At 42.3% G+C, this 25451-nt stretch overlaps 1 protein-coding gene across 1 annotated transcript in view; it reads right to left on the bottom strand.

The window, feature by feature from the left end:
- Positions 1-25451, bottom strand: part of edil3a (EGF-like repeats and discoidin I-like domains 3a) — a gene marked incomplete at both ends in the record, with an annotated part of 142800 nt that overhangs the window by 42159 nt on the left and 75190 nt on the right. The window contains 3 exons of the mRNA XM_080738791.1: positions 9788-9972; positions 10629-10773; positions 16297-16452. Of these exons, the coding sequence (XP_080594917.1) occupies positions 9788-9972; positions 10629-10773; positions 16297-16452 (486 nt within the window). The remainder of the gene's footprint in view (positions 1-9787; positions 9973-10628; positions 10774-16296; positions 16453-25451) is intronic.

Below are 25451 nucleotides of genomic sequence, written 5' to 3'. Positions count from 1 at the left end.
CAGACAAAAACACTTTGCGAACCACAAAGCGGTTCATTGATCAGCTTCGCAGCACAGCAGAGTGGAAACATGGCTCAAGGCTAAAACAAGCATGTAAGCACTAATCTAGGTGGCATTTGACCCAACGTGCAATTTACAATGCACAATCCTTCACGCTTAGGCTACTGTATGCACTTTTACAGTTTTACAGTTTTACATCTGTAATGTGTACTGTGGATTGTGGATTGTGCAGAATTATTATATCGTCAGGTGGAAACATTTTATTTCCTATGAACAGAACTTTTACTTTAAGAAAAAAAAAAAGAAAAAAAAAACTGTGTTCCAATGGATCCAGTGTAGTTATCTAGTCCAGGGGTTTTCAAAGTGGGTGACGGGGCACCCTGGGGTGCCCTGGCGGCATTCCAGGGGTGCCGCGAGATAATTTGATGATATATGGAATTTATTTGGACACTATTTAATATTTAGTGTCATTTTAAAGTACAAAGTTACTTTCTGTGAGTTATAACCAAAATGGCTATTATCTCAACGTTTTCCTCACAACATAATCACTAAAATATTGTCACTGTCGGGCAGAAAACTCGTATCTCCAAGTTTCAAATGTGTACGTCTTTTGGTAAAGCAAAGCCCTGCTTCATCATACAAGGCTGTCACACAAAACTAGTGAAAACAGCCGATCTACAAGCACACAACGCCTCGCATCGAGGCGTTGTGTGCTTGTAGATCTGCTGTTTTCACTAATATAGTACATTTTTTAGATGATAAATACAAAACGGTTTTGGACATTTGGACAGTTTCCACCCGACAACGACGATATACTATAAATATAAGGTGCTGGGAGTGAAAATTATAATGTAGGGGTGCCTCGGGTTAAACAAGTATTCATGGGGTGCCCTGAGACAAAAAGGTTCGGGAAGCCTGGTGTAAACTAACTCACCTTCAAAATCTTACAAAAATAGGTTGCGCCTGCTGGCCTAGCGGTCCAGGTGCATGCATACCACAAAGGCTCTGATGCCTGACAGTGCGTTGCGAGGCCTTGTGAGCTGGCAGATCTGCTATCTTTAATGCTTTTGAACAGTTTTCGTTCCATTTCCTGAAAAGTAATGATTCCAATCAAGGTTTCACCCCCGACATCGACGAGATGCAACATTGCACACACGGTTCCCTTACAAAACAAACAAATGAAACAGCAGAGCAGATAAGGAAAAGCAGGAAGTGCTAATTTGGGCATGCGGCGGTGCGATGAGGCGTGGCTAAAAGGCAGCACGCTGCATTAAACATGAGCGTCCATGTGCCAATTACACAGCCTGGGACTGCACTGCTTCCCAGCGGAGGAAAGTAACTAAGTACATTTACTTTACTGCACCTAAATACAGTTCTGAGGTAGGCTACTTTTACTTTAAATTGTCAGATATTTAGATACACCTGCTCCACTAGTACATCTCAGACTCAGAGGCAAAAGTTGTACTTTTCTTTTTTTACTCCACTTTTGTTTGAAAACGCAGAAACTACTAGTAACTTTGTAGATTTCGCGTATTAATGCAAAATTTACAGTAACGAATCAAGCCCTGCTGTTTCATACGTGGGCTTTTTGAAAATAGCCCGTTCTCACAGCGCATCGCATGGACTATTTTTGTACACATATAGTCAGTGGTTTAAGGTAACTAAGTACTTTTTTTATGTACAATTTTGAGGTACTTTTACTTTATCAAAATATCAATGTCCAATTTCCAATACTTAATGCTTCTACACTGCTACATCTCAGAGACAAATATTGTACTTTTACTCCACTATAGAATCATTTGAAGACTTTAGTTACTTTGTAGATTTAGTGTATTATTACAAAACATACAGTAAACGCGTTGCATTGTACATTTGAAAACTTTCTGCATCATGAGAACTTTCTTCTTTTGGTACTTTAAGTAGCCTACAATTTGTATTTTTACTCCAGTAAATCTTGAATTCTGGAGTATGTCTACATTGCACTATTGATACTCTTATTTTACTCTTAGTAAAAAAAAGAAATGCGAGTACTTCTTCCACCGCTGCATATGATATGAAGATGCCAAGACGAAGGCTTTCATATCGCGTTCCTTCCACTTCTTCAAAGTGTGTGAGCATCACAGAGGGGTCTCGGCGCACGCGGACCCCCCGCTGCTCTCACTTTCATGTCTTTCTCTGTCCTTCTTTTAAAAACACCAAACGCCGCCATCGACCCTCCTCGTCGTGCACTCAATTTGGCTCTGTGTTTTTAATTGGAAAATATTGATCTTCCATAAGCCATTATTATTAATTTGTAAAGCAGAGAATCAACAGACAAGAGTTCAAGTGGCATTCAGGCTGAAAAGACTTCACGCTCAAATGAATATATTAGAGGGAAAATATTCTTTGATAAATCGTTGCCATCGGGCAGAAACCTCGCCATACTTTTTATGATTTAATTTAATTGTTTGTAAATGAATGTCCTACTACATCATAAAAGAGTGTCACAAAAGTAGAGGAAATAGCAGAGCAGGTAGATTGTAGACAAAGCGGCGATTTGTGAGCTTGCAGAAGGTCTATTTTCAGATTTGCAAAAAAAAAAAACACCTTGAAATGAAATGGGACATTCTGCATAACTTTGATTCTGCCTGTGAGGACGGATTCTGCCAATGGGAACAGGGCGGTTTGTTGCAGTATTTGAAAAAAAGAAAAACGCTCCGTTAATCCCATTGAAAAGCATTGGCGGAATCCGCCCAGATAGGCAGATTTGAAGTTCAATTGTGCAGTGTTGATTTTCACAGAAAATTCTGTCTTAACACATTTAGTTTAGTCTTCTGAAAGTCTTAGTGACTAAATATCAAAATCTTAATCTAACGCAGTGTCCATTTTGACAGCAAAGATTTAGTCTTACTCTTGAATAACACACCATTTAGTCAGTCTTAATCTTAGTCTTCTGAAATAGTTTAGTCTTAAGTGGAACACACACCGGCTGAGGACAGCGCGCATACATTTTTCACCGCACGGAGGAAAATAGAACAATGGTGTATCGGAGCGGCGGGCGAGGTGTGAACGCGCGCCTCTGACGCCGCCGGTGCGTAGGTTCATTGAAGATAATGGGGGCAGCAGTTCTGACGTGCGCCGTCCGCAGCCGGTGTGTGTGTCCCGTAAGTCTAGTTTTAACTAAATATAACTAAGTATAAATATAAAAATGTTAGTCTTTTAGTCTTAGTCAACACAATTAACACTATCAGTTTGATCGCATCCTAATGAATGTATTTTGATTGCGATGCCAATACTTTTAACTAAAGCCATATTTTGAATAAAGGACTTTCACTCGTAACAGAGTATTTCTACATTGTGGTAGTCTATTGCTACATTTATTTCAGTAAGAAAAAAAAATACACTTCATCCAACGTTGTAACGTAGTTGAATGTATTTAAAGCTATCTGCTCAGTTCAATGTCTCCTTCAGCCCGGTTGCCATGGTAAATAATTGATTCTTAGCCACATAGCAGAATGACTTGAAGACGACGTGATAGATTAATGGAATTAATCAGACTTAATGACAAATTAAGTATTCCAATTAATCAACACAGCTGCTACTTAAGCTGCGCTGTACAGTGCACTACAACTCTGTTTCTCAATGTCCTGGTCCTTGAACCCAGCAGAGGTCAATTTAACTCTGAGAGTGTACAAACGGAACCAAGTGGACCCCGTATCATTACAGGTCATTAGACACCAGAAGCGACGCAAATACACAATGCAAAAAAGCTACACAATTATTTCAAATATTATTATTTTTTTTATTTTGGGGATGGTTCATTCATACAGGTTGATGATTGTGTTTATGCTGGAAAGGGGGAAAAACTTTTTTTCTGAAAAAATAGGGATGGATTATTAATCGATGACTTGATGGACAAGATACAACATTTTGCATGCCGTTGCAAGCTTGTAGATTGGCTATTTCCAACAAATAGGTTTGTTGTAGACAGGGGGGACTGAAAATACCCATTAACATGAATCCAATGAACATGAACATTTGAGGACAATTACCCTGAAAAGCGCAGAGCTAGCCTTAAATGACCTACAGGTCTGTAACTCTGTGTGATTTATGGGGGTCCTTGAAAACGTGTTCTAGAACCACTTAGCACTAGTGGACTCACAATGTGCCATAATGTTGTAGTAAATCAGTGTCGTACACATTATGAAGAAAAGCTGGAGACTTGATAATTAGTAATCGGGTATTATGACCAAAATAAGAACATTATAATGGTGTGTCAAACAGGAAAAATGCTACAGACAAGGCCAAGTCTTTGCCATGGACACGTTTGTCCATGCACAGACATTATTGATGACCTCGATGGGCAGGAGTCACTGAGGAGTAGAGTTCTCAAATTCTGCCCGAACCCGACCGTACACGACCCGACATTTTCGTGCCGGGTAGGGCCTAAAATCTATGCTATTTAGTCGGGCCGAGCCGGGCCGGGCCTCAGGCTCAATGATTTTAAAAAATATATATATATATTTTATATTACTTTTACTCTGTGATAGTGGTGTAAAGTAACTAAGCACATTTACTTAAGTACTGTACTTAAGTACATGGTTGAGTTATTTGTACTTTACTTGAGCATTTCCAATTTCCATTTCCATTACTTTTACTTCTAGTCCACTACATCTCGGAGGCAAATATTGTACTTTTAATCCACTACATTTATTTGAAAACATTAGTAGGCCTACTTTGTCGATTTTGATTATTATTACAATACAGTAACCACTTCAGCCCTATATACATTACAGCCATTTGAAAATAGCCGATCTACTGTACAAGCTGATGTCTGCTATTTTCTATTTCTAATTTCAAATTGTACACATTTTGAAAACTTGTGAAATGGGACAAACTGCATAATGTGTTTATACTTTTGTACATGTTTCATTCACTTGTAACAAAGTATTTCGACATTGCAGTTCTGATGCTTTAACTTAAGTAAAACATGTGAGTACTTTTACCACCACTGCTACGTGGCGACACCCCTGATGGGGAAATGGCCGAAACGCAAGAGGAGAAACAAGAAGACTGGAGCTCTCCCTGGGCGCCGTCCAAACCCCACGGGCTCTCCTCGTCAGATGGGACACGTCACGTGAACGCTACACAGCGGGAGATTGAACCGGCATGTCTCAAGCTGCTTTCAAGAGAGATGCAATGTGGGGCTGCCAAGTGTTTCCAGCTGGCAGGAGCTGATTAGTTAATTATGCACATTAACATGTCGGGCGTATAGTGCGAGGGAAACTGCCAGAGCCCACAGTAGCTTGCTCTTCTCAGACGCTTTACAGCGGCCCCTATTAGAAGTGGCGCGAGCACATGCGTCAAGCCCTTTTCTGGCGAACGCTTCGCCGTTGATTGTTGGTGAACGGCCCTCAGACAGAAATTAAGGGCGGCGTTTAGAATATGGCGATGCTTCATTTCTGAACCACTTTAAGCGTCCATATTCGGGGGTCGGTGGGTGGGGGGGGGGGGGGGGGGGGTCTAGAAACGATTTCAAACGATGCAAAGGTTTTGCAAGGTAATTGCAAAACCTTTGCGTCCCCTCCCAATCCCAAGTCAAAGCCTTTCCAGTCAGTCTTTCCAGCCTACATGAAAGGTTGAGGCGGAAAAAGTATGAGTATACCGTACATGTAGGAGTTAACATGACATGACCCCAGAAGGGTTTTAAAGTGAAACCTGTGTGGACACAGGAATGAGTCATGTGTTTCAGGATCGAATCCTCTGCAGAGAAATGGAGCTATGGGAAACTGGAACAGGAAACTGGTACTGTATATGCCACCTTCTGGGTATAAGAGAACACGAGGGGTCTGGCTTGTGGTATTTTTGCCATGGACATCCTTCTAAAAAACTACCGAATATCTGTCTGTCTGCCTGATGTCTGTCTGATATGCATGCTGAAACAGTGCCCCAATTTGGAGATGACAGACATCACTGACACGCCTTAAATCCTACGAGCCGATACTTTCAGCACCTCAGTACACACCACAACAACGCATGGACAGGACGACATCAAATCTAAAACCACGAAGAGCTTTGAAGTTACTTTCAATCCCTCATATACTGTGCAAAATTCGGAGCACATACTGAATGTTCGAACTAGGGATGGACATCGGAATCGGCCAATATCAAAAATCGGCAGGTAGGATATCAAACAGGCCGAATCGGTGACCGGCGGGTCACTGACATAAATACGGGTTTTATGCCAAGTGTGTCTATGGCACTGCACAGCATGATGCTCTGGTCCTGTGACTAAAGTAAACATTAGCAAGTAGCAGCCAGTCTACTTAGTGGCAGCCTGCAGAATACAGATGGTGCTGATTACCTTTGCAATGTCAGGATATATTACATAATCCTGTGTCAATGTCGTCTCCAAAAAGAAGGGAAAAAAAGCATGCGTCACCTGCTTTCCTCTTGCCTAGTCCAGACGTTCATATTAGACTGGATATTGTCTGTGATTTTGGATATTGTACTATTGTGATTGATTTGGCATTAGTGTTCTTCTAGCTTATTGGTACTCAAATTGAAGTATGTCTTGTAGGCCTACTTGGCCTGAAAAAAAGGGTATTAGAGCAACTCTATTTTCTAGTTCTTAGCTAAAGAAATCCGTTTTTGCAGGTCAGACCTTCATAAAACCGGTGGATCGGTAATGGCCAAGAATTTTGCAATCGGTCCATCTCTAGTTCGAACGGGCAAGAACTAGTACAAATGATGGACAATAATATTAAGAAACACGTCAGTAACTCTGAGTGTTACGGGTCCACTTGGTTCCATTTGTACACTCTCAGAGTTAAGGGTGTACTGCCAAATAAAACTTTTGAGACCCACTAGTAGGCTACTAGTTGAACTGCTAATGATATGCCATAGTCATAGTAAATACTTTAAGTGTCAAGAAAACCTGGAGACTTGACATTCAGAAATTGGGCCTTGTGATCAAAACAACAACATCATAATGGTGTGTAAAAAAAGAAAATCCTAAATTTGCCACGGGCAAGACCCAAGTCTTTGCCAGGGACACGTTTGTCCATGTACGGACACATTGATGACCCCCTGGAGAACACGCACAGAGAGACTATTCGGTTCGTTGTCCTCAAAACTACTCAAAGTAAAGTGAGCAAAGTGCTGCTATCAGCCCAGTTGATGTACGGTCATGTTGGCTTGTTTTTCTTTTTTCTTTTTTTTTTTTTTTTTTTTTGGCTAAAGCCGAAAGTTGTTTATCTCAGTTGCAGTGCTTTTCATTCTCACAAGTGAATCACAGTGGGTCCACTTGGGCCTTAATGAGATGCTGCTGCCGCAGCTAAACGCATAAACAAAGGCGGCGTAGCACTATGGTGATGAATAGCATCACTCTCCGAGGACGCGTGAGTCTGTGAATGATGTCCGCATGTCTCAACAGTCTAATCAACGGCCTCAGATTATTAGCCGTGGTGGGGAAAGAAACCACATACTTGAGTGAACTTTTTAAGGAACATTTACTTTACTCAAGTATTAACACAATGTCAATACGTTATGCTTCTACTCCACTGCTTCTCAGGACAATTATTGTAGTTTTTACTTCACTACAATTATTTCACAGTTTTAGTTACCAGTTACTTTGTGGATTTCGATTATTGAGCTTGTACTATCTATTTTCTAAAAAAGTTGGAAACATTTTTAAATCAGAAAAAAAATCCTACAGTCCCTTAAGCATATTTTGATTCCAATACATTTGTAGGCAGGCCTACTTAAACTCAACTAAACTTCCGATCACAAGACTTTGGCTTAAGTAAAACATCAGAGTAAGAGTAATGCTAAACACATAAACAAAGCCAGCGCACGCAGCACTGTGCTGATGAATAGCATCACTCCCAGGACTCCTGAGTCAGTGAATGATGTCCACATGTCCCTACACTCTAATCAACAAGCAAAGGATTATTAGTTTAGTTTCTCGGCCGACAAGCCAAGTTCTTCCAAGCTCTCACTCAGGCCAAGTTCTCACAGCAGTATATGGGAGTTGCTTTTACACAGCCAGCCAAAAGGCTTAGCAAGTTTCGGAAACTAGATTTGCAGGCCGATTATGGCCAATTGTTTTATGATGATGAGATACGGTGAGACACTTATGGACACTATTTATTGTTTACCTCTGTTTACCGTTGCTCTGGTTTCTTTCTTTTTTCTTTTTTTCCCTTCTTTGTTTTCTTCTCCTTGTATTGCTATAGACAACAGTACTTTTCCTTCTTCTTGCTCTTTACCTGTTAACTCTGTAACCGTAACTGCTGTGCCACCTCTGGTCTACTGCATTTCCCCCCGCTGGATAATAGAGGTATCTCTCTATTTTTTTTAATAAATCCCACGATTTTTGTAACACATTTTTGGTTTTATGTAGGGCTGGGACTTTAACTGATGAATTGCGATGAATTAATTACAGAAAATTAACGTGATTAAATTTTTTTATGAATTTTAATCGCACTTAGTTTTTGCACCACAGAACCTTCAGTTTCGGGCATAGCGATCATAGCGATGCACCAACCAAGAATAGACAACAAACGCAAAGGGAGAAGTAGCCGATCAGAGCGCTTTGCTTGGCCCAGTGGATGCGATATTTAGATTAAAAAAACTCACTTGTTGATTCACTCATACATGTGTTTTACTTGAAAAAAATGCTTCTCGGGTCAAATATTAATATGCGATTAAAATGCGATTAATTGCGATTAATTAATTACAAAGCCTGTAATTAATTTGATACATTTTTTTGATCGCATCCCAGCCCTAGTTTTATGTAATCCTGGGGGCTGTACAATCCCTCTGCCAACCTGAGGAGAGCAACGGACTGACCTCATGCTTCCTTCTATGCATGAGGAGTCCAAGCGCTTCTTTTCACCTGACATGGGGAGTTTCCCTGACTGGACGTAATGCATGGAGGAACACGTTATTCCAACCAGTTCCTTTCCCCTCCATCAAGCTGGCCAGGGGGAGGCAGTAAAGAGACCAGAATTACTGCATGTTCTTTTTTTTTTTGTGAGATAGGAGATACGGGGAGAACATGCAAACTCCACACAGAAAGGCCCATTTGCCAACCCCACCTAGTATAGGGTGTGGGCGCTGATGACGCAGAGGAGAACCCAGGTCCTTCTAGCTGTGAGGCGGTTCTCAATCTGTGGGTCGGGACTCCCAGGGACTCCCAGGGGGTCCCCAAATTATTTTAGGGGATCCCCAGATGATTAACTTAATGTGCAACATTGGTTTCTCACTAAAAAGTAAACAAACCAACATAACGTTTAAGTGTATTAGAGGGTATCTTCACATTTCTAAAGTGAAAATTGAAGGACTTTACATTGACTTTACAACTTAAACATTGGCCAAATTGTCAAAATTTGACAATTTGGCAGAAACATTGACTTTACAACTTAAACATTGGCCAAATTGTCAAAATTTGACAATTTGGCAGAAATTCTGCCAATTCTGCCTCTAATATTTAATATTAGAGGCAGAATTGGCAGAATTTCTCACAACGCCGTTGCGAGGCGTTGTGAGCATCTGTTAATTTCACAATAGGACGCGTTATACAAAATGTAATTCCTCAACTCTTAGTGCTTGTGTGTGTGTGTGTGTGTGTGTGTGTGTGTGTGTGTGTGTGTGTGTGTGTGTGTGTGTGTGTGTGTGTGTGTGTGTGTGTGTGTGTGTGTGTGTGTGTGTGTGTGGGGTGGTCCCCAGTTAAAATATGATTCTTTTGGGGGTCGCGGCCTGAAAAGGTAGAGAACCACTGGCCTATATTAGAGGTGTCTTGTACCTGTAGCCACTGTGACTGGTCACTGTGCCCGGCTGTCCAGGCGTTGACCTTGCCCTGCTTGTCCAGCCTGGCCTTGCCGGGCTCCCAGGTGAACATGTCCATGTTGAGGGTCCTGAAGATGCTGGAGGCGGTCACCTGGTAGTCCTGGACGTGACCCGACTTCAGCCCCATGGGCTCCGAGCAGCCTGCGGGACACACACACACAACATATTCATGGGTTGCATTTGTAGTCCTACACCGTCCATGATGAGGACCAACACAGGTGTTTCAATTGTGTGGTTGGCATGGGAAGACCAAGCACCTAATCAGTAAAAAACTTTATGAAAACCTAAAAATGCTATCTATCTATCTAGCTTAGGTGGAGGCTGAAGAGGTGAGTCTTCAGGCCATGACGGAAGCTAGGGAGTGAGTATGATGTTTTAAGTGTGACAGGGAATTTATTCCACAGTTTGGGGGCCAGGAGGGCGAATTGTCTAGGACAAGTGGATTTTTGTCCTCGTCTTTTTAGCGAGGGTTCTGTCAGCATCCCTGTGATAGCTGATCTGAGTGAACGGGTGGGGTTGTAGGGGTTGATCAGGCTTTGGAGGTATGGAGGTGCCATACCTTTGGCTTCTCAAGTAAAGTTCCAATAACTCAAAAGTGTACCTAAGTACAGTAAATGTACTTAGTTACTTTACACCACTGACCAACACCGGTGAGAAACAAGCAACCAGCACTGTGAAAACAAACCCCAAAAAGAGGCGACTATATGGCAACATGAGCCCTTTAAATTTATATACTATATACGTATGAGAAATAGTGAAAAAAGTGGAATATTCTTGAAACATTTTGCCAAACGCACCTGTTAGCTCGCACCCCAGCAGCTCCATGCGCAGCGTGCAGTGTCTCCTGCACACCTGAGGGTAGATGCGCACGTACTGCGCCTCGATGGGCGGCGTGAAGGAGTTGGCGGAGGGAGCGTTGTTGTCCACGTTCCCTCGGAAGATCTGAAACAACGGCACATCATCAGCACAGCACCGCTTTGTTGTAATCTCTCACCACGGATTCTGTTAACAGCAGAATCAGTAGGCACTACTGCCGTAAACATGCAATGTACCCGGGAGGAAGTGGACTAAGAATGGGGAGGAGCCAAACCCAAAAAATGAAATAAAAATCACACCCGTGTGAACTGAGCGGTGGTTTACCCACCTCATAGATCATGTGTACCGATTTTTGTGACATTTGAAGAAAATATGTAGGAAAAGGAGCAAAAAGTGTGTTTTGGAGAAAATTCAAGATGGCGGAAAATCTATCCTGGCGCAAATGGGCGTGGCCTATATGGGGAGATGCGTCTTGACCCAAGGAATCCAGAGAAAAAAGAATTTTAATTTTCCGATCTACGGTTCAAGAGTTACGGGGCAAAACGCAAAGTGGGCCGTTATAGCGCCACCATGAGGCCGAGTGATGTAATTATTTTTGGATTCATTCTTAAAATCATTATGAATCTCCTCTCCGATGTTTGAAACTGTAGCTCCTATGGTTTACGAGAGAAAAATACTTGAAAGTGATTTCTTGCATTGTCCCATTATAAGTCAATGGGGACAATTAAGCGTTGTTTTTTGCCGATTACGTCAGCATGGTAAGGCGGATCGGAACGAAAGGTAATAGCACACCATTCCCGGCCGAGCCGCACATTTTGATGTATATATTGCGCGAGTGGCGTAAATGGTGCGGCACTAGTTACGCGCCGAAGTTTAGGCTACATACAGACAGACACGGACGGACGGACGGACGGACGGACGGAGACCCACACACACGGCCACGTATAGGAGCGTTGTGACCACCGCTCAAAAATAATAACAAAAAATAAGGTTTTCCTCCTAGGTTGGCTTTATTGACACATCACAGGTTTACTGTTGTGTTGTTATTTTGTATGTGCACCACTTGAACCCTCGCATCCCTATTCGGAGGAGAAGCCAAAAATAGCCGATCTACAAGCTCGAGCGTGAGGCGTTGAGAGCTAGCTTGTAGATCGGCTATTTTTGGCAAATAGGTTTGGTGTAGAGAGTGAAAAGGTCAAATTTACTGAGTATCAGCGATTTGGTTAAATGTCTGAAAAAAAAAACACATTAACACAAATCCAACAGACTGATGACATGAAAATCTGCAACACAATTTCATACAGTATGTACTGGGGGTCCCTGCTTTATCTCCCTCTCAGTTAAGGGGTCCTTGGCCTGAAATATAGTCTTCTGCGAGAAGAGAGAGGATAGAGATAGAGAAAGGGCAGTTAAAAAAATACAGCTCCTGTGATGTCACCCATTCTCCCCACCTCACGGCGGTTGGGTTCGAGCCTGGTCGGAACTGTAGCGTTGAAAGCTAAACTGCAGTTTGTGTTTGTCCTTCAGCTGTCCGTCATCCAGGTGAGAGGAGGCGGTGTGAACAGCCATGTTTTGACAAACTAGGAGAAAAAGGCCCGAATCTGAAGGCAGCAGTGTGCGACTGGCTGCTACCTGCAGTGCATCATCGGAACCAATCTCAACAAATTGCTGTCATTCAAGGTCAATGAGCTCGAATTACGGTGGGGGAAAAAAATGATAATTTGTCGCACCATTTGAGCTGGTAATTTCATAAGCGCACTAGCGTGTTTTTAAACGAAAGGTCCAATTACAAAGACGTGCATTAATGCACAGCCGCACATTCTGTCTGACAAACAAATATAGCCTAGCCTCATAGATGGATAGATGGATAGATGGTTAGATAGATATTCAGACAGACAGACAGACAGACAGACAGACAGACAGACAGACAGACAGTATAGCTCTCTCTCTCTCTAGCTCTCTCTCTCACACACTCGCACGCACGCATGCATGCACACACAAAGACAATGACAGACTGGTCACAGCAATGACAAGCCAATGAGAGAATAAAAAGCAGGATCATTTTGACCAACAGGGACCAGAGAATACATAAATACCACATTACATCATTACACACAGTGTGTGTGTGCGTGCGTGCGTGCGTGCGTGCGTGTGTGTAAGAGAGAGACACAGTTCATTGGAGTGGTAATATGGAGGGCCACTGTGCTTTGCTTGGTTTCAGTGGCAGTAGTAACTAAGTAAGTTAATTCACTTACTGGACTTAAGTACTGTGAGGTACATTTACTTTACTACGTTTTCTTTTGATACTTTCTAGTCTACTTCTACTCCACTACAAAGTTTTACCTTTTACTCTCCAGCAATTATGTGACAATTTTAGTTACCAGTTATGTTTAACAACTTAATGGGGTAATTCCCCCTTTTTTTTACTCATGCTTTCGTGCGCACCCCAGGCAGTCTTTAATATTGGATTTCATCAGACCCTTCCAAACCCATTGTAATTTGTAAACGATCATTAACCCGTATAAGCCCTATCATATACTTCGGCTAATCAAAAACATCAGATCTACAAGCTCGCAACTCATCACATCGCGACGCAGTGTGGTCTTGTAGATCTGCTATTTTCGAGAAGAAAAAACTAATCAAAGGATCACAGCGGAGTGCATCTGAGCTGCAGAGGCTTAGACGTGTCAAGCATCAAGAAATGGAAATACTCGAGTAAAGCACGGGCACTACTCGAGTAAAGCAAAGTACAGGACCTTGAGATTGCACTCAAGTACAAATACTCAAGTAAATGTACTCAGTTACGTTCCACTGTTGGGGGTGGTTGAGGGGGAGGGGGGGCAGCCATGGCGGGCTGTCAGAAATGATGTAGGACAGGGTGGCCGTTTATCCCCAAATAGTATAAAAATTCAATCTAAAAGTCATAAAAGCGTGGGGGGGGGGGGGGGGAGGCAGGGGTAGGGGTTGGTGGTGTGCCTGAGTGTGTGTGTGTGTGTGTGTGTGTGTGTGTGTGTGTGTGTGTGTGTGTGTGTGTGTGTGTGTGTGTGTGGGGCCCGGTGTGTGCTAGCTAATTAAAAAGCCATCTCATCACGCCCTTCATGGACGCCGCGTCCTTGACTGGGAACACAGTCTCCTGTTGCTCTCTGAGTGCGTGCGTGTGTATGGTGTGTGTGCGCGTGCACGCACACGTGCGTGTCTACGTGTATTATTTCTATACTTGTGAGGGCCCACAAGTATCGTAGCGTTTGAGAAAGCGATGTCCTCACAAGGGGAGGACAATCTTTCTGATCCTCCTCATATAAGAGAAATGGTTCAAGGTTTTTCTAATACAGCAGATGTACAAGCTCACAGTGCTGCTACAAAGTGTCACGCTGCGAGCTTGTACATCTGCTATTTCTGAGAACCACTGTTCTAAACCATTGTTATGAATAATAATATAATAATAATAATGAGTATTCAAAGTCGCTTTACAAGACTGTGTGCGTGTGTAGGATAAGAAGATACAGTAAAAGATAAAAACAATAAAACAATAAAAACAAGAGTAGGTACTAGGTCAGATGGGAAAGGCAATAGTAAATAGGTGGATTTTCAGGGCGGTTTTAAAGGTGGGATGGAGGGGATGAAGATTTTTCTCTTATTTTGCTTGGGTTAAGGTTAGGGTTACGATTAAGCAGTGTTGGGCAATATTACTTAGGAGAGTAATCGTTACTTATTACTTATTACTCCTTGGAAAAAGTAATAATATGATATTACTTATTACTTGGAATCAAGAGTAATATGTAATATATTAAGTTATATTACTTTTTTTTTTTTCTTTCTTTTTTTACACTGCAAAATCTGTTTAGACAGCTCCTTTTAGAACTGAATCCAATTTATTGGAACAATAAGAGTCTCTGGGATGTGATTAAAGAAATTATAATTGCAGGCTTTGTAATTAATTAATCTCAATTAATCACATTTTAATCACACATCAATATTTGACCTGGGAACAGTTAGAAACTTTTTTAATGGATTTTGGTATAGGCCTACAAGCGAATCAATTAATAATTAAGACATATAACCCAACCCATTGCTTATTTTTTATTACATTTAAAACTCTCAGCTCTGTTGAAGACCCCTGCCTATATTATTCTTAAATAATAGGCTACATATTTTCTTTTCTGCCTAAAAAGTTTAGGCTATTTTAGACGTGAGGTGCAGGGGCTCTGGGTGTTCCCACTAAGGAAAGTAGGCTTTCAACTCCCTAAAACCGTTTATTTCGATGAGTAGTTTTACATTTTACAACAGACATGAGGCTTATAGAGCATCGCAGCGGAAGTTGATTCCTGGGGTCACTACGTCATTCCCCATTAATTTTCGCCATAGACTTTTACAAAAATATTTATAACAATTATGTTAAGCCTCGAACCAAGCCATCCAGGATGGAGGTGAATCATGACCATATAACCTTTTTTTCTATGAAAAGAACATTTTGAAAATCGCTATGTCAAATAATGTAATATTAAAATATGTTTTCACATAGGATCAAAGGTATGGTCATGATTCACCTCCATCCTGGATGGCTTGGTTCGAGGCTTAACATAATTGTTATAAATATTTTTGTAAAAGTCTATGGCGAAAATGAATGGGGAATGACGTAGTGACCCCAGGAATCCACTTCCGCTGCGATGCTCTATTGGGCTCAGACAGTGGAGGCTACGTAGCCTGCCTTACATTAAGACGATTCTGCCGAGACTTTCGCATTGTGACATTCGCCCCAATGTCACAATGCGAAAGTCTCGGCAGAAAGCGTCTTAATGTAAGGCTAGAGGCTACGCTAACTGGCTAACAACAGCAACTCAGTCCGCAGTGGTCCACGGTGGTCCCGCTGAGCTCACGGACCCCTCCGCGGCGGAGTCGGGCGGACCCCGATCGACGGACCCCCCCGCGACGGACCCCCCCGCGACGGACCCCTCCGCGGCCGAGAGGAGTGCTTGTAGATTGTAAATGTCCCATTCATGTAAGCGCGTCGCACGCTATGCTCTCTCTGTGACTGACTGTGACAGGCAGCGCAGCGCTGACACTGGACTCTGGACTGGTCTCATGACATAAGCCACGTCATAACTGTGCGCACTGCGCAAATGACTGATCTACAAGCTACATCGCATCTCTGTAGATGTATGTTGATGTCTTGTAGATCTGTTCTTTTTCGGCAATCGGCTAAAATGGCTAGTAACGGAGTAGCGAGGCTTTTATTTTGCGGAGTAAAGCGTTATATATTACCATTTTTTTTAGAGTAATACCTTACACTACTCGTTACTGGAAAAAGTAATAATATTACAGTAATATATTATTAGTAATTCGTTACTGCCCAACACTGCGATTAAGACATATCTATTATAGCAGAGGCTTCATTCCTAAATTGTATAATAAACGGCCCACCAGTGCCATCAAACAGGACTATTTTCCCAGAGTATAATTTGTCAGGATTCCTTGTTCCCAGTTGTCTCATTCTGAAGGGGTCAAAGAAAGGCAATTTTATTGTATTTATTGGAGTAATTTGCATGTATCCTGTGTGTGTGTGTGTGTGTGTGTGTGTGTGTGTGTGTGTGTGTGTGTGTGTGTGTGTGTGTGTGTGTGTGTGTGTGTGTGCGTGCGTGTCTCTCTCACCATGTCCTCATCCGTGCCCTTGACCTTGTACGTGGTCCATGTCTTGCCGTCATCGCTGGACGCCACCTTGTAGGACTTGACGTACTCGGGGCTGCCGATGCGCTTTGCACCCTGGGTAATGACGCCCGTCACCCGCATGCGCCGCTGAAGGTTGATCTGGTGGAGAGAAAAACACACAAAAACTATGAATCATTTTGTCTTTCCATTGGTTCAAATAGTTTTTTCTTAATGTCAAGGACCCCCAAGTTAATGTTTTTGGCCGCCGACCTCCAGCTGAAAATAATAGTTTTAGTCGATAAAATATCAATCTACAGTAGTCACAATCTACAACCTCACAACTCGTCGCAGCAGGAGCTTGTAGATCTGCTATAGGGCATAGCATTGGGTGTGGTTTACTGGCGACACTAAAAGAAAATCCATTCATTTTTCCCATAGAGATTGACACAAATATTTATATCAATTATTTTAAGCCTATAGAAGCCATCCGCGATCCTGGTGAATCATGAAAATAACACCTTTGATTCTATGAAAATTGTGTGTGAAGAGAAGACTTTCGCACAACCAGATCCTCTCAAGCAGGTGCGTAGGTAACAGAACAGTAGAAGGAATCTTAAAGATAAACCCGCACACTGCCACTTGCAAGTTCCAGAGGGTAGTTTATTGAAAAGAGCAGCGCTTCGGTCGTGAGACCCTCAAGCTAAATTCACAAATGGCTGACAGACTCACTAAATACATTTCCACTGGTACAGGCAACCAATCAGGAACAATCAATGTGATCACGCATTCCAGACAGCTGTGTTGACATGGTCATCATGTGACTTTAAAAGTACAAAAAGTTAAAAAAAAATAATTAATAAATAAAATAAATACAAATCTTTTTTTTCAGAGAATCAAAGGTTTTATGGTCATGGTTCACCAGGAGGACTAGTCATTATTTGTGGACAGTTAAAAAGTAAAAAAAAAACTAACATCATAGGTTAGTTTTTTATTTCGTTTTTATCCAGTGAAAACACCGTCATAGTTTTAGTTGACAGAATCAACACTGCTCTAGAGAAGTACCTGTAATTTGACAGCTAACTGGGCACTGATCCTCTGAGTATTAAACACCAGACGTGTGCATTTCATCCGCCTTACATTCACACAACAGCTGTTCAGGGGTTCATGACTAGCCTAGCTATATAAATGCACCATTTACCAATACCACTTTCGGGTTTTCTGGTCCGGTCGGAGCGGAAATATAATTATTTGAGTGTCCCAGTTTACAATTGGTTAAAATTGGTATAATTTGGTATATACGTTTCTTTAGGTATTGTAATCGTTTGGTATGTTCATCTTTTATTGTAACTTGTGGTGCGAGAACAAGCGACGCCAACCGGAAACCAACCACCGGAAACACTCACGATAATCGTATCGTGGAGATTTTATTTATCACGATATCGTCCTCCGTCATGCACTGGGATCAATTCACCTTTTATTTGCCGAACTGCATATTCGGTGCTACTTAAACCCTCTATAATTGGTAAAAGGTACTTTCTTTTTTCACTCTACCAAATGTCTTTTTTGGCAAATGTTCCGCCCCAGGATAATGGATTTTGGTTATCGTGATACGTAAATCGCGATTTCTTTCCCACAATAACCGTGATATGACATTTTCATATGGTCCCATCCCTAGATCACACGTCTCTGCTTAGAACCAATACCAGGCTTTCCTCCGTGGTGGAAAGCCTGGTGATGTGAGGTTATAACTGAAACACTACAGCACAGTCGTTACCAACCTATTTAGTTCCAAGACCCAAAAGAGAAATCAGACATTTGCCCCAGTGCAGTGATGTCATTACGTGCGCATCCCGCATCAAAAACTCATTCAAGTCGCCCAGGGACTCATTCATGTCATGGTCCCGGGGATGCGCCTCCATTGGAGTCCATATTAAAATAATTTACCGTGTCGCAGTAAAAGAAAAACATTTTAAAATTCCACAGACACCACCATTGTTCATGGGTGAAAGCATCCTACTTTACCCTACGTTAACACAAATAAAATCCACGTAGAAAGTCTTAAACAGGCGATAGAAACGTCAATGTTTTGATTCCACCGACGTACGACGCCATTTTGCGCGCCCAAATTCATTAGGGGCACATGTTTTAGTAGTTCTAAGTTCAAACATTAGCCAAATTGTAAAATAAATATAAGAAATAGGCAAACATTTTGAAAATAGCCGATCTACAAGCTCACAGCGCTCGAAAACATTGTATCGAGGACTCATACAACTTTTCTGGGACCCATTTGAATGACCACCTGTGGGTCCCGGGACCCATTACATTGAAAACCTAGTAACATCACTGCAGTGCTATAGTGGGATTATTATTATTTTCATGTCAATATAAAGCTGCTAAAGTACAGCTATCAGAAGGTGTAACCCAGGTAATAATGAGTCACTCCGCAAATGTAGCTTTAGTTTTCCACCTTTCCTTATAATTTTAATAAATACATACTAGTTATTAGTTAACATCGCCTTTTGTAATCGTGCTCCATAACTCAACGATATAAAATTATATAATAGTATATCGTCGTCGTCGGGTGGAAACCTTGTATGTCCAAAACCTTTCTTTTTTTGTGAAAAAAAGTGAAAATAGCCGATCTACAAGCATATGTGCTTGTAGATCTGCTATTTTCACTACTTTTGTGCGACACTTTTGTAAGATGAAATAGGAGATAATATGAAACTTGGAGATACGAGGTTTCTGCCCGAGACTAATATGAATAGCAGTCAAAATCATTGTTTTGGTACAGGTTTGGAATCAAATCAAACTATTTATATTATAGCACAATTTAAAACAACCAGAGCTGACCATAAAAATAGGGCAACAAAAAGTGCCCATCGGTGCACAAAACAAAATGTAACTACAAAGTTAAAACTAATTAAATGGGTCCAAATGCAATTAAAAACCAAAGAGAATAAGCTGGGATTTAAAAAACTGGGATGGGGCAGGCTATTCCAGAGCCATGGGGGGCCGCGAAAGCACGTTACCGTCACCCCTGCTCTTTTTGGTATAGTCCTAGAAAGGACCAGCATCAGCTTATCCGCAGATCTCAGAGCCAGAGGTGTAAAGTAACTACTGTAAGTACATTTACTTAAGTACTGTAATTAAGAACAATGTTTAGGTATTTGTACTTTACTTGAGTGTTTTCCAATTTCCAATACTTTTACTTCTACTCCACAACATCCCAGATCCAATTATAACAATTTGGTGACCATAGGCCAGTGAACAGCACCATCCAGCGCTGGATTTTAGTTAACACGTCTTAAGTCGGGTTAGCCAGCTAGCGACTGTACACAAGATGTAACGATAAAACACAACCTTGAACCTCAAACCAAGTACTCTGAGTATATCTTGACGACGCCAATCGTTTTTGTCATTCTACTCTGGTCAAAGTTTGAATACGGGCCGTTTACTTGTACCAGAGTGTTTTTAATATTGTGGTAGTGCACTTCTTCACCACGGTCTCTCTGTGAGTATATGTGAGGCAGCGGGACATTTAAAGTGCAGTAAAAGGGCGTCTGGCAGGACCATAATGTTGAGTCATGGCTTCTGAAAGTTCAACAGAGAATCACCCCACTGGTATTTTGTTTTAGTTTACGCTATAGGTTACAAAGTGTGTGATTGGTTTGTGAAACTTTTTTTAGTTCTCTAAAGCTGGGGAAATTCTGCAACTAGTGGGGCAGCATAGCTCAAGATACCAGACCAATCAGGCACGTGCACACATAGACATCAAAGGGGGCTTGAGCTCCTGCCCTTTTATCAGTCTGTAAAAAGTGCCCTCTCCAGACCATGAATGCAGTTTTCACTATGGTGAAAGAAATGCAAATGCCCCTCTTTCCCTGCAATACCCGAAGGCAGCATTCAAGAGAATTGCCTTGTCCAAACTCTCCTGAACTTGAATGCAGCATCTTATGTTGAAAGAATCCCTCTGTCTGTGTAGAAATCCATGCCGTTACGCCACATCGCTAGTATTCACTTGATTATGCTTAGTTTAGTGTGGTATCAAGTATCGAAAATAGCCGACCTCCAAGCTCACAACGCGTTGCAGCGCGACGCGTTGTGAGCTTGGGGGTCTGCTATTTTCGATATTTTCACCAAAAGGACCTTTTAGAAATTTCAGCCCCTGCCTCTCTAACATTCTCTGCACGTCCCTGAGACCAATCGCTCATTTTGTGACAGAAGCGCCAAATTTGCCAGGTAAGTTGATAGATATATTGATATTGGCAAACAGGCTGAAATGTTGAACGTGAAGGAACGTCAAGGCAAATGGCGCTTCTATAACAAAATGAGCGATAGGTTAGATATACCGCCCCACTAAACCCTTCTGTTTTACCGCAGACCGGCTCACAATTCATGACAGGGACGTGCTGGGCCCCTGATTCAGCCCGGGAAAAAGAGTTGCAGAGGCCCTCATTGCGCGCTATAGAGAGAGATCTCTCTCTATAGCGCTGCTGCTACTCAAAGATTTGCCATTTCAGATCATGACAAGTGACAAGCCAGTGGGCCAATTACATGAGTTATATTTCGTTGTTGTCGGGTGGAAAACCTTGTATGTCCAAAACCATTTGTTTCGTATTTATCATTTTGAAAATGATTTAAACTAGTGAAAACAGCCGATCTACAAGCACACAACGCCTCGCGGTGCGAGGCGTTGTGTGCTTGTAGATCTGCTGTTTTCACTACTGTTTTCACTACTTTTTCCTAATGGCCGGCCTGGACCGGCCGGGAATGAACCGGCCGTTCGGGAGTTGTCCCGCTTTTCCCAATGGCCAGCACGTCCCTGATTCATGACACGTGACACGCGGACTGGTAGGGTCACACACCAGGCGTGTATAGTAATATGCTTCAAAATGTGTCACATTGCCTTGAAAACAGCAGCAGATCTACAAGCTCACAATGCGTCGGGATGAGGGAAAGCTTTTATCTGTCTGCCACCCGAGAAAGAATTGCTGTAAGATTAAAGGACAACTTTGTATTTTTAGATTGTAATTAGAGAAAAGAAAAGATGAGTGTTAAAATGTTTTCATTTACTGCTTTCTATTGTTTTTAGCAATTTTAGTAACGGTATTTTGATTTCAGTGGGTGGGGGCATGCGTACAAGTGGCTAAATGTGTCTTTTTAGACACAATAAGCCGGAAATTTCAAATACACCAGCCCCCATAAGTCACATCTGCCCATGAAAGATTGTGGTGCGTCTTGGTATGGGCTTATTGTGTCTAAAAAGACATCTGCATTCATGCCACCAACCTGGAAATATGCCCCCAACTCTAAAATATGAACACTTGTTGTAAAAAAAGTTGTCCTTTAAGATGACTCACTGTACTTACTGTACTAAATATACTTAGATAGCTTACTTTCCTCCACTGCCAAATACAAAGTAGAAACAGACGGCAGAGTGTTTGAGAGCTTATTTGAATTCTGTGTGCCTTTCTTTTCTGCCTGGCTCCAGCCTAACGATATAAAAACGAACGACCAATTAATGCGTTTATACCAAATGTTCTCTTCCAAAATAATATATTGTCTTTTAGGGCGGATTCCTCTTTTATGTCAACCAATTCCAGGTTAATGGTCCTGTACTTAACGTTCACTCCAGAATGGATTACCGTTGGCCTGTTGTTAGTGGACTTTGGAGTGCTGAGCCACGCTCGTATACTGAGACAAAGGGTGAAGTAGGGTGAATGTTATTCACAGTAGCGGGAAGTATAAGTACCCATATACTCAAGTGCTGTACTTAACTCATGGGATGCCCACGAGGTGTCTACACGCCAATCTCTTTGATGTCTCTGGAGGCCCACGACGCGTTGACGTGTTTACTGTATTTACAGTATTAACTTTAAATCTCACCGCTAGGTTGGGGCTGCGCCTGGATGTAGCCCATTAGCCGCTAGTCGCTTCGAGTCGACGCTGAGAGCATCGCGTGGCCGTTTTTCTCTGTATACTCCAATGCATTTCCCCATCTTTAACGCCCTTTATCTCTGATGTTTGTTTCATGGCTAAAACTTTTGATCGGCAATGAACAGCTATGATCAACACTGGCCCATACAGCAAGTTACACAATAACATCCTGTCTGCGCTCATGTGACCAAGTGACGTCATGACGCATGCATTGACGCAGCAGGGCCGGATTCAATACAATGGTGGTGGGCCTGGGCAGCGAGAGGGGATAAATGGGGCAATCCAGGGGCACCCGATGTGTTAAGTGCAATTGTGAGGTACTTTTACTTTACTTGAGTAGGACTGTGTCTATTTATTTCCAATAACTACATCATTATCTCAGAGCCAAATATTGTATTTATTTATTTTTACTCCGCGGCAATTCTTTTGCAGCCTTAAAATAAATCAATCGATCGTTGAGAAAATGAGACGGATAAAGGAGGTATTATGCAAAATAAAAGCTTAGAATGTATTGTTTCATGAAGGAAAATGGGAAAGAAATAGAGGCAAATATTGACCAATAACTCTAGGCTAATGAAATGAATGTGACACAGTAAAGCTTTAAAGACTGCATGAAACCCAAAATCACTTTTTCTATAAATATATATTATATCAATGAGTCACTTGTGATAGGGAGCAATGATATGGTTCAATTTGCCCTTCGGCTTGTGGATTCAGAGCTTTCTGCTGTCTCTGTAGCCATTTCTGTGTTCTTCCAGTTTCAGGGTAGAAAAAAAAATTGGCGCCACTCTTTACATATTTGCTCTCGGCGTACCATTAGTTCGGCGTGAGGTGGCTTATACAACTGCAGATAATTCTAGATGGATGGAATAAAGTCGGACAAGTACTATAATCTGGTTGGGGCGACCAGACTATAATACTTGTTCCATAGGTTATTCATGGGAAGTGAAGCGTCATTGCGACCGTAGGTCGCACTTACTACAGAAAGCTCCACCAGGTGTCCGTGCGTCAGTCAGTCCGTCCGTCACACGTCAGACGTCACACTTTTGCCCTGCTCATATCTTTGCAACCGTTGCCCCGATCCATGCCAGATTTTGCACACACACTCCTTACCTGCCAAACTACAACCTCCAAGGACCCCCGGAGCTTCAGGGACCCCCAGGTCCCTGCCCCAGGTGTAAAAAATTACCAAATGTGCAAAAACGACCAAATGACCACCCCAACGGGGCTGCTCACGGGGAATTCCTGGGGACCACCCACTCCTGCTGCTCCACAACGGATGCAAAAGTGGTGACGCCCCCAGTGGAGGACCCCCTCCACTGCAGCTCACATAAATTGCCGTAACTCGGGCTAGGAGCGTCCGGGAGAGCCGGGGCCGGTACCTATTCGTCCACCAAGGCAACGCGGAGACCCCACCCCTCATTTCTCACATGGCCCTCTTCTAGCGCCACCTTCAGGCCGAACACATTTTTGGCCACTGCTCCTACAGTTTTGGCCCTAAAATCACGCAAATTGCTACACAATATGTCTACACTCATCCCATCAACATGGATCAGGAAGATTTTGGAAAAACTATTTTTTGCCCTATTTGTGGAGATAAGGGAGTCTTACTGGTTTTATTACTCACCCAGGGTACAGCATCAGAAATGGCCCTCTTTTATAATATTTTTCATCTTGTTTTCCTTGTGAAAGATGACTGCGGTCGTGCAACGTTATAATGACATTTGTCTTAGTTTGCCGCTCTTTCTTTTTTGGTCGATATAAACACTCCTTTTAGAAAACATAAATGTTGGCCGTGTATGCGTGTGGTCACAGTGGCAGTCCTTCTGCACCACAGGTGTCTCTGTGTTGCAGTGAATAAAGCTGTCGTCGTGCTGAGCCATTAAGAATAATAACAGGATGGCTGCTGACAATGGAAAATCATTCAAATCTGCTTCTCGGCCCTGTCTCTCTCTCCATGTCTGTCTGTCTGTCTGTCTGTCTGTCTGGTCTGTCAGGTCTGTCAGATCTGTCTGTCTGTCTGTCTGTCTGTCTGTCTGTCTGTCTGTCTGTCTGTCTGTCTGTCTGTCTGTCTGTCTGTCTGTCTGCCTGTCTGTCTGTTTCACTCACACAGAAACTAAAATAGCAAACATACACAACACAGACACTACATATGTACAAGCAAATGGAATTAGATCCAAATACAATTGTACAATCTAGGCGTTTAGCAGCAGCAGAGTACACCACCTGAACTGCAATCAGCCAACAAATGAACCCAAGAGTGCCAAGCCAGCAGGTAAACATCAAAGCAAACATCTAACTGCACATCTATCTATCTATGTACTGTAACATATCGCTGTCGTCGGGCAGAAACCTCTTATCTCCAGATGTTAACTGATAGTGGGTTTTTTCTCCCCTGTATAATAATGCCCTACTACTGGATAACCTTGCGTAGCCAGGCTTACTCATCTGCGAAGAGAAAAGCCTGTTCACGACATGAGGCAGAGAGTGCATAGGAAGGTAGGACTTCCACCATCTTTTTTTTCGACCAATCACAGTGCGGTTTTCCTGAAAATCTATTCCCGGTCCATCCCGGTCAAGAAGTAAATTCTTCAGACAAAGCAGTTGGAGTTTTAAATGAGGGAATCTGGTGCACTTTACAAACTTCTTTAATAGTTTTGTTGAAATTCTCCTCAAAATCTAATTTTCTAAAGAGTGAGTTAAGAGCTATGGTCTATCATGGAGCTATGGTTTGTTTCACCGGGGGATGTGAACAGATCTGCACCGCATGACATAACTTCCCTTAATCGCAGCACTTCCGCGACTTCCGTTTATGCAACGCACAGCACAGGTCACGCCCAGGGTGACTAACAGCACAGGTCACGCCCAGGGTGACTACTGGATCATCCTACATAAACACAAGCATGAAAAGCTCAAAACTCGGTGCGAATTGACATGTTTTGAGCTTGTAGATCTGCTACTTTTTCCTTTGAATCCTGCAAAGTATCCTGAGCTTTAACCGGCGAAAATAAGGTAAAACACTGAAAACCCCTGGCAGAGGGCAGTTGATGTGTTAAATGCATATCCTACTTCACCAAACCATTTGTGTGTCGCAAAAAAGTAGCAAAAATAGCTATGAAAACAAGTCCCCAGGACTGTTTGTGTTATCCTTTTAGCCTTAATCTCAGTACCTCGTACAATTTACATTTCTGACTAATGAAGTATCCAATAAATCAATT

Source organism: Nannobrachium achirus (genome assembly GCF_963921795.1).
Source record: "Nannobrachium achirus genome assembly, chromosome: 12".
In the NCBI taxonomy this organism is placed as follows: domain Eukaryota; kingdom Metazoa; phylum Chordata; class Actinopteri; order Myctophiformes; family Myctophidae; genus Nannobrachium; species Nannobrachium achirus.
The sequence above is the reverse complement of the archived record's forward strand: the minus strand, read 5'-3'. Positions and strand labels throughout refer to the sequence as shown.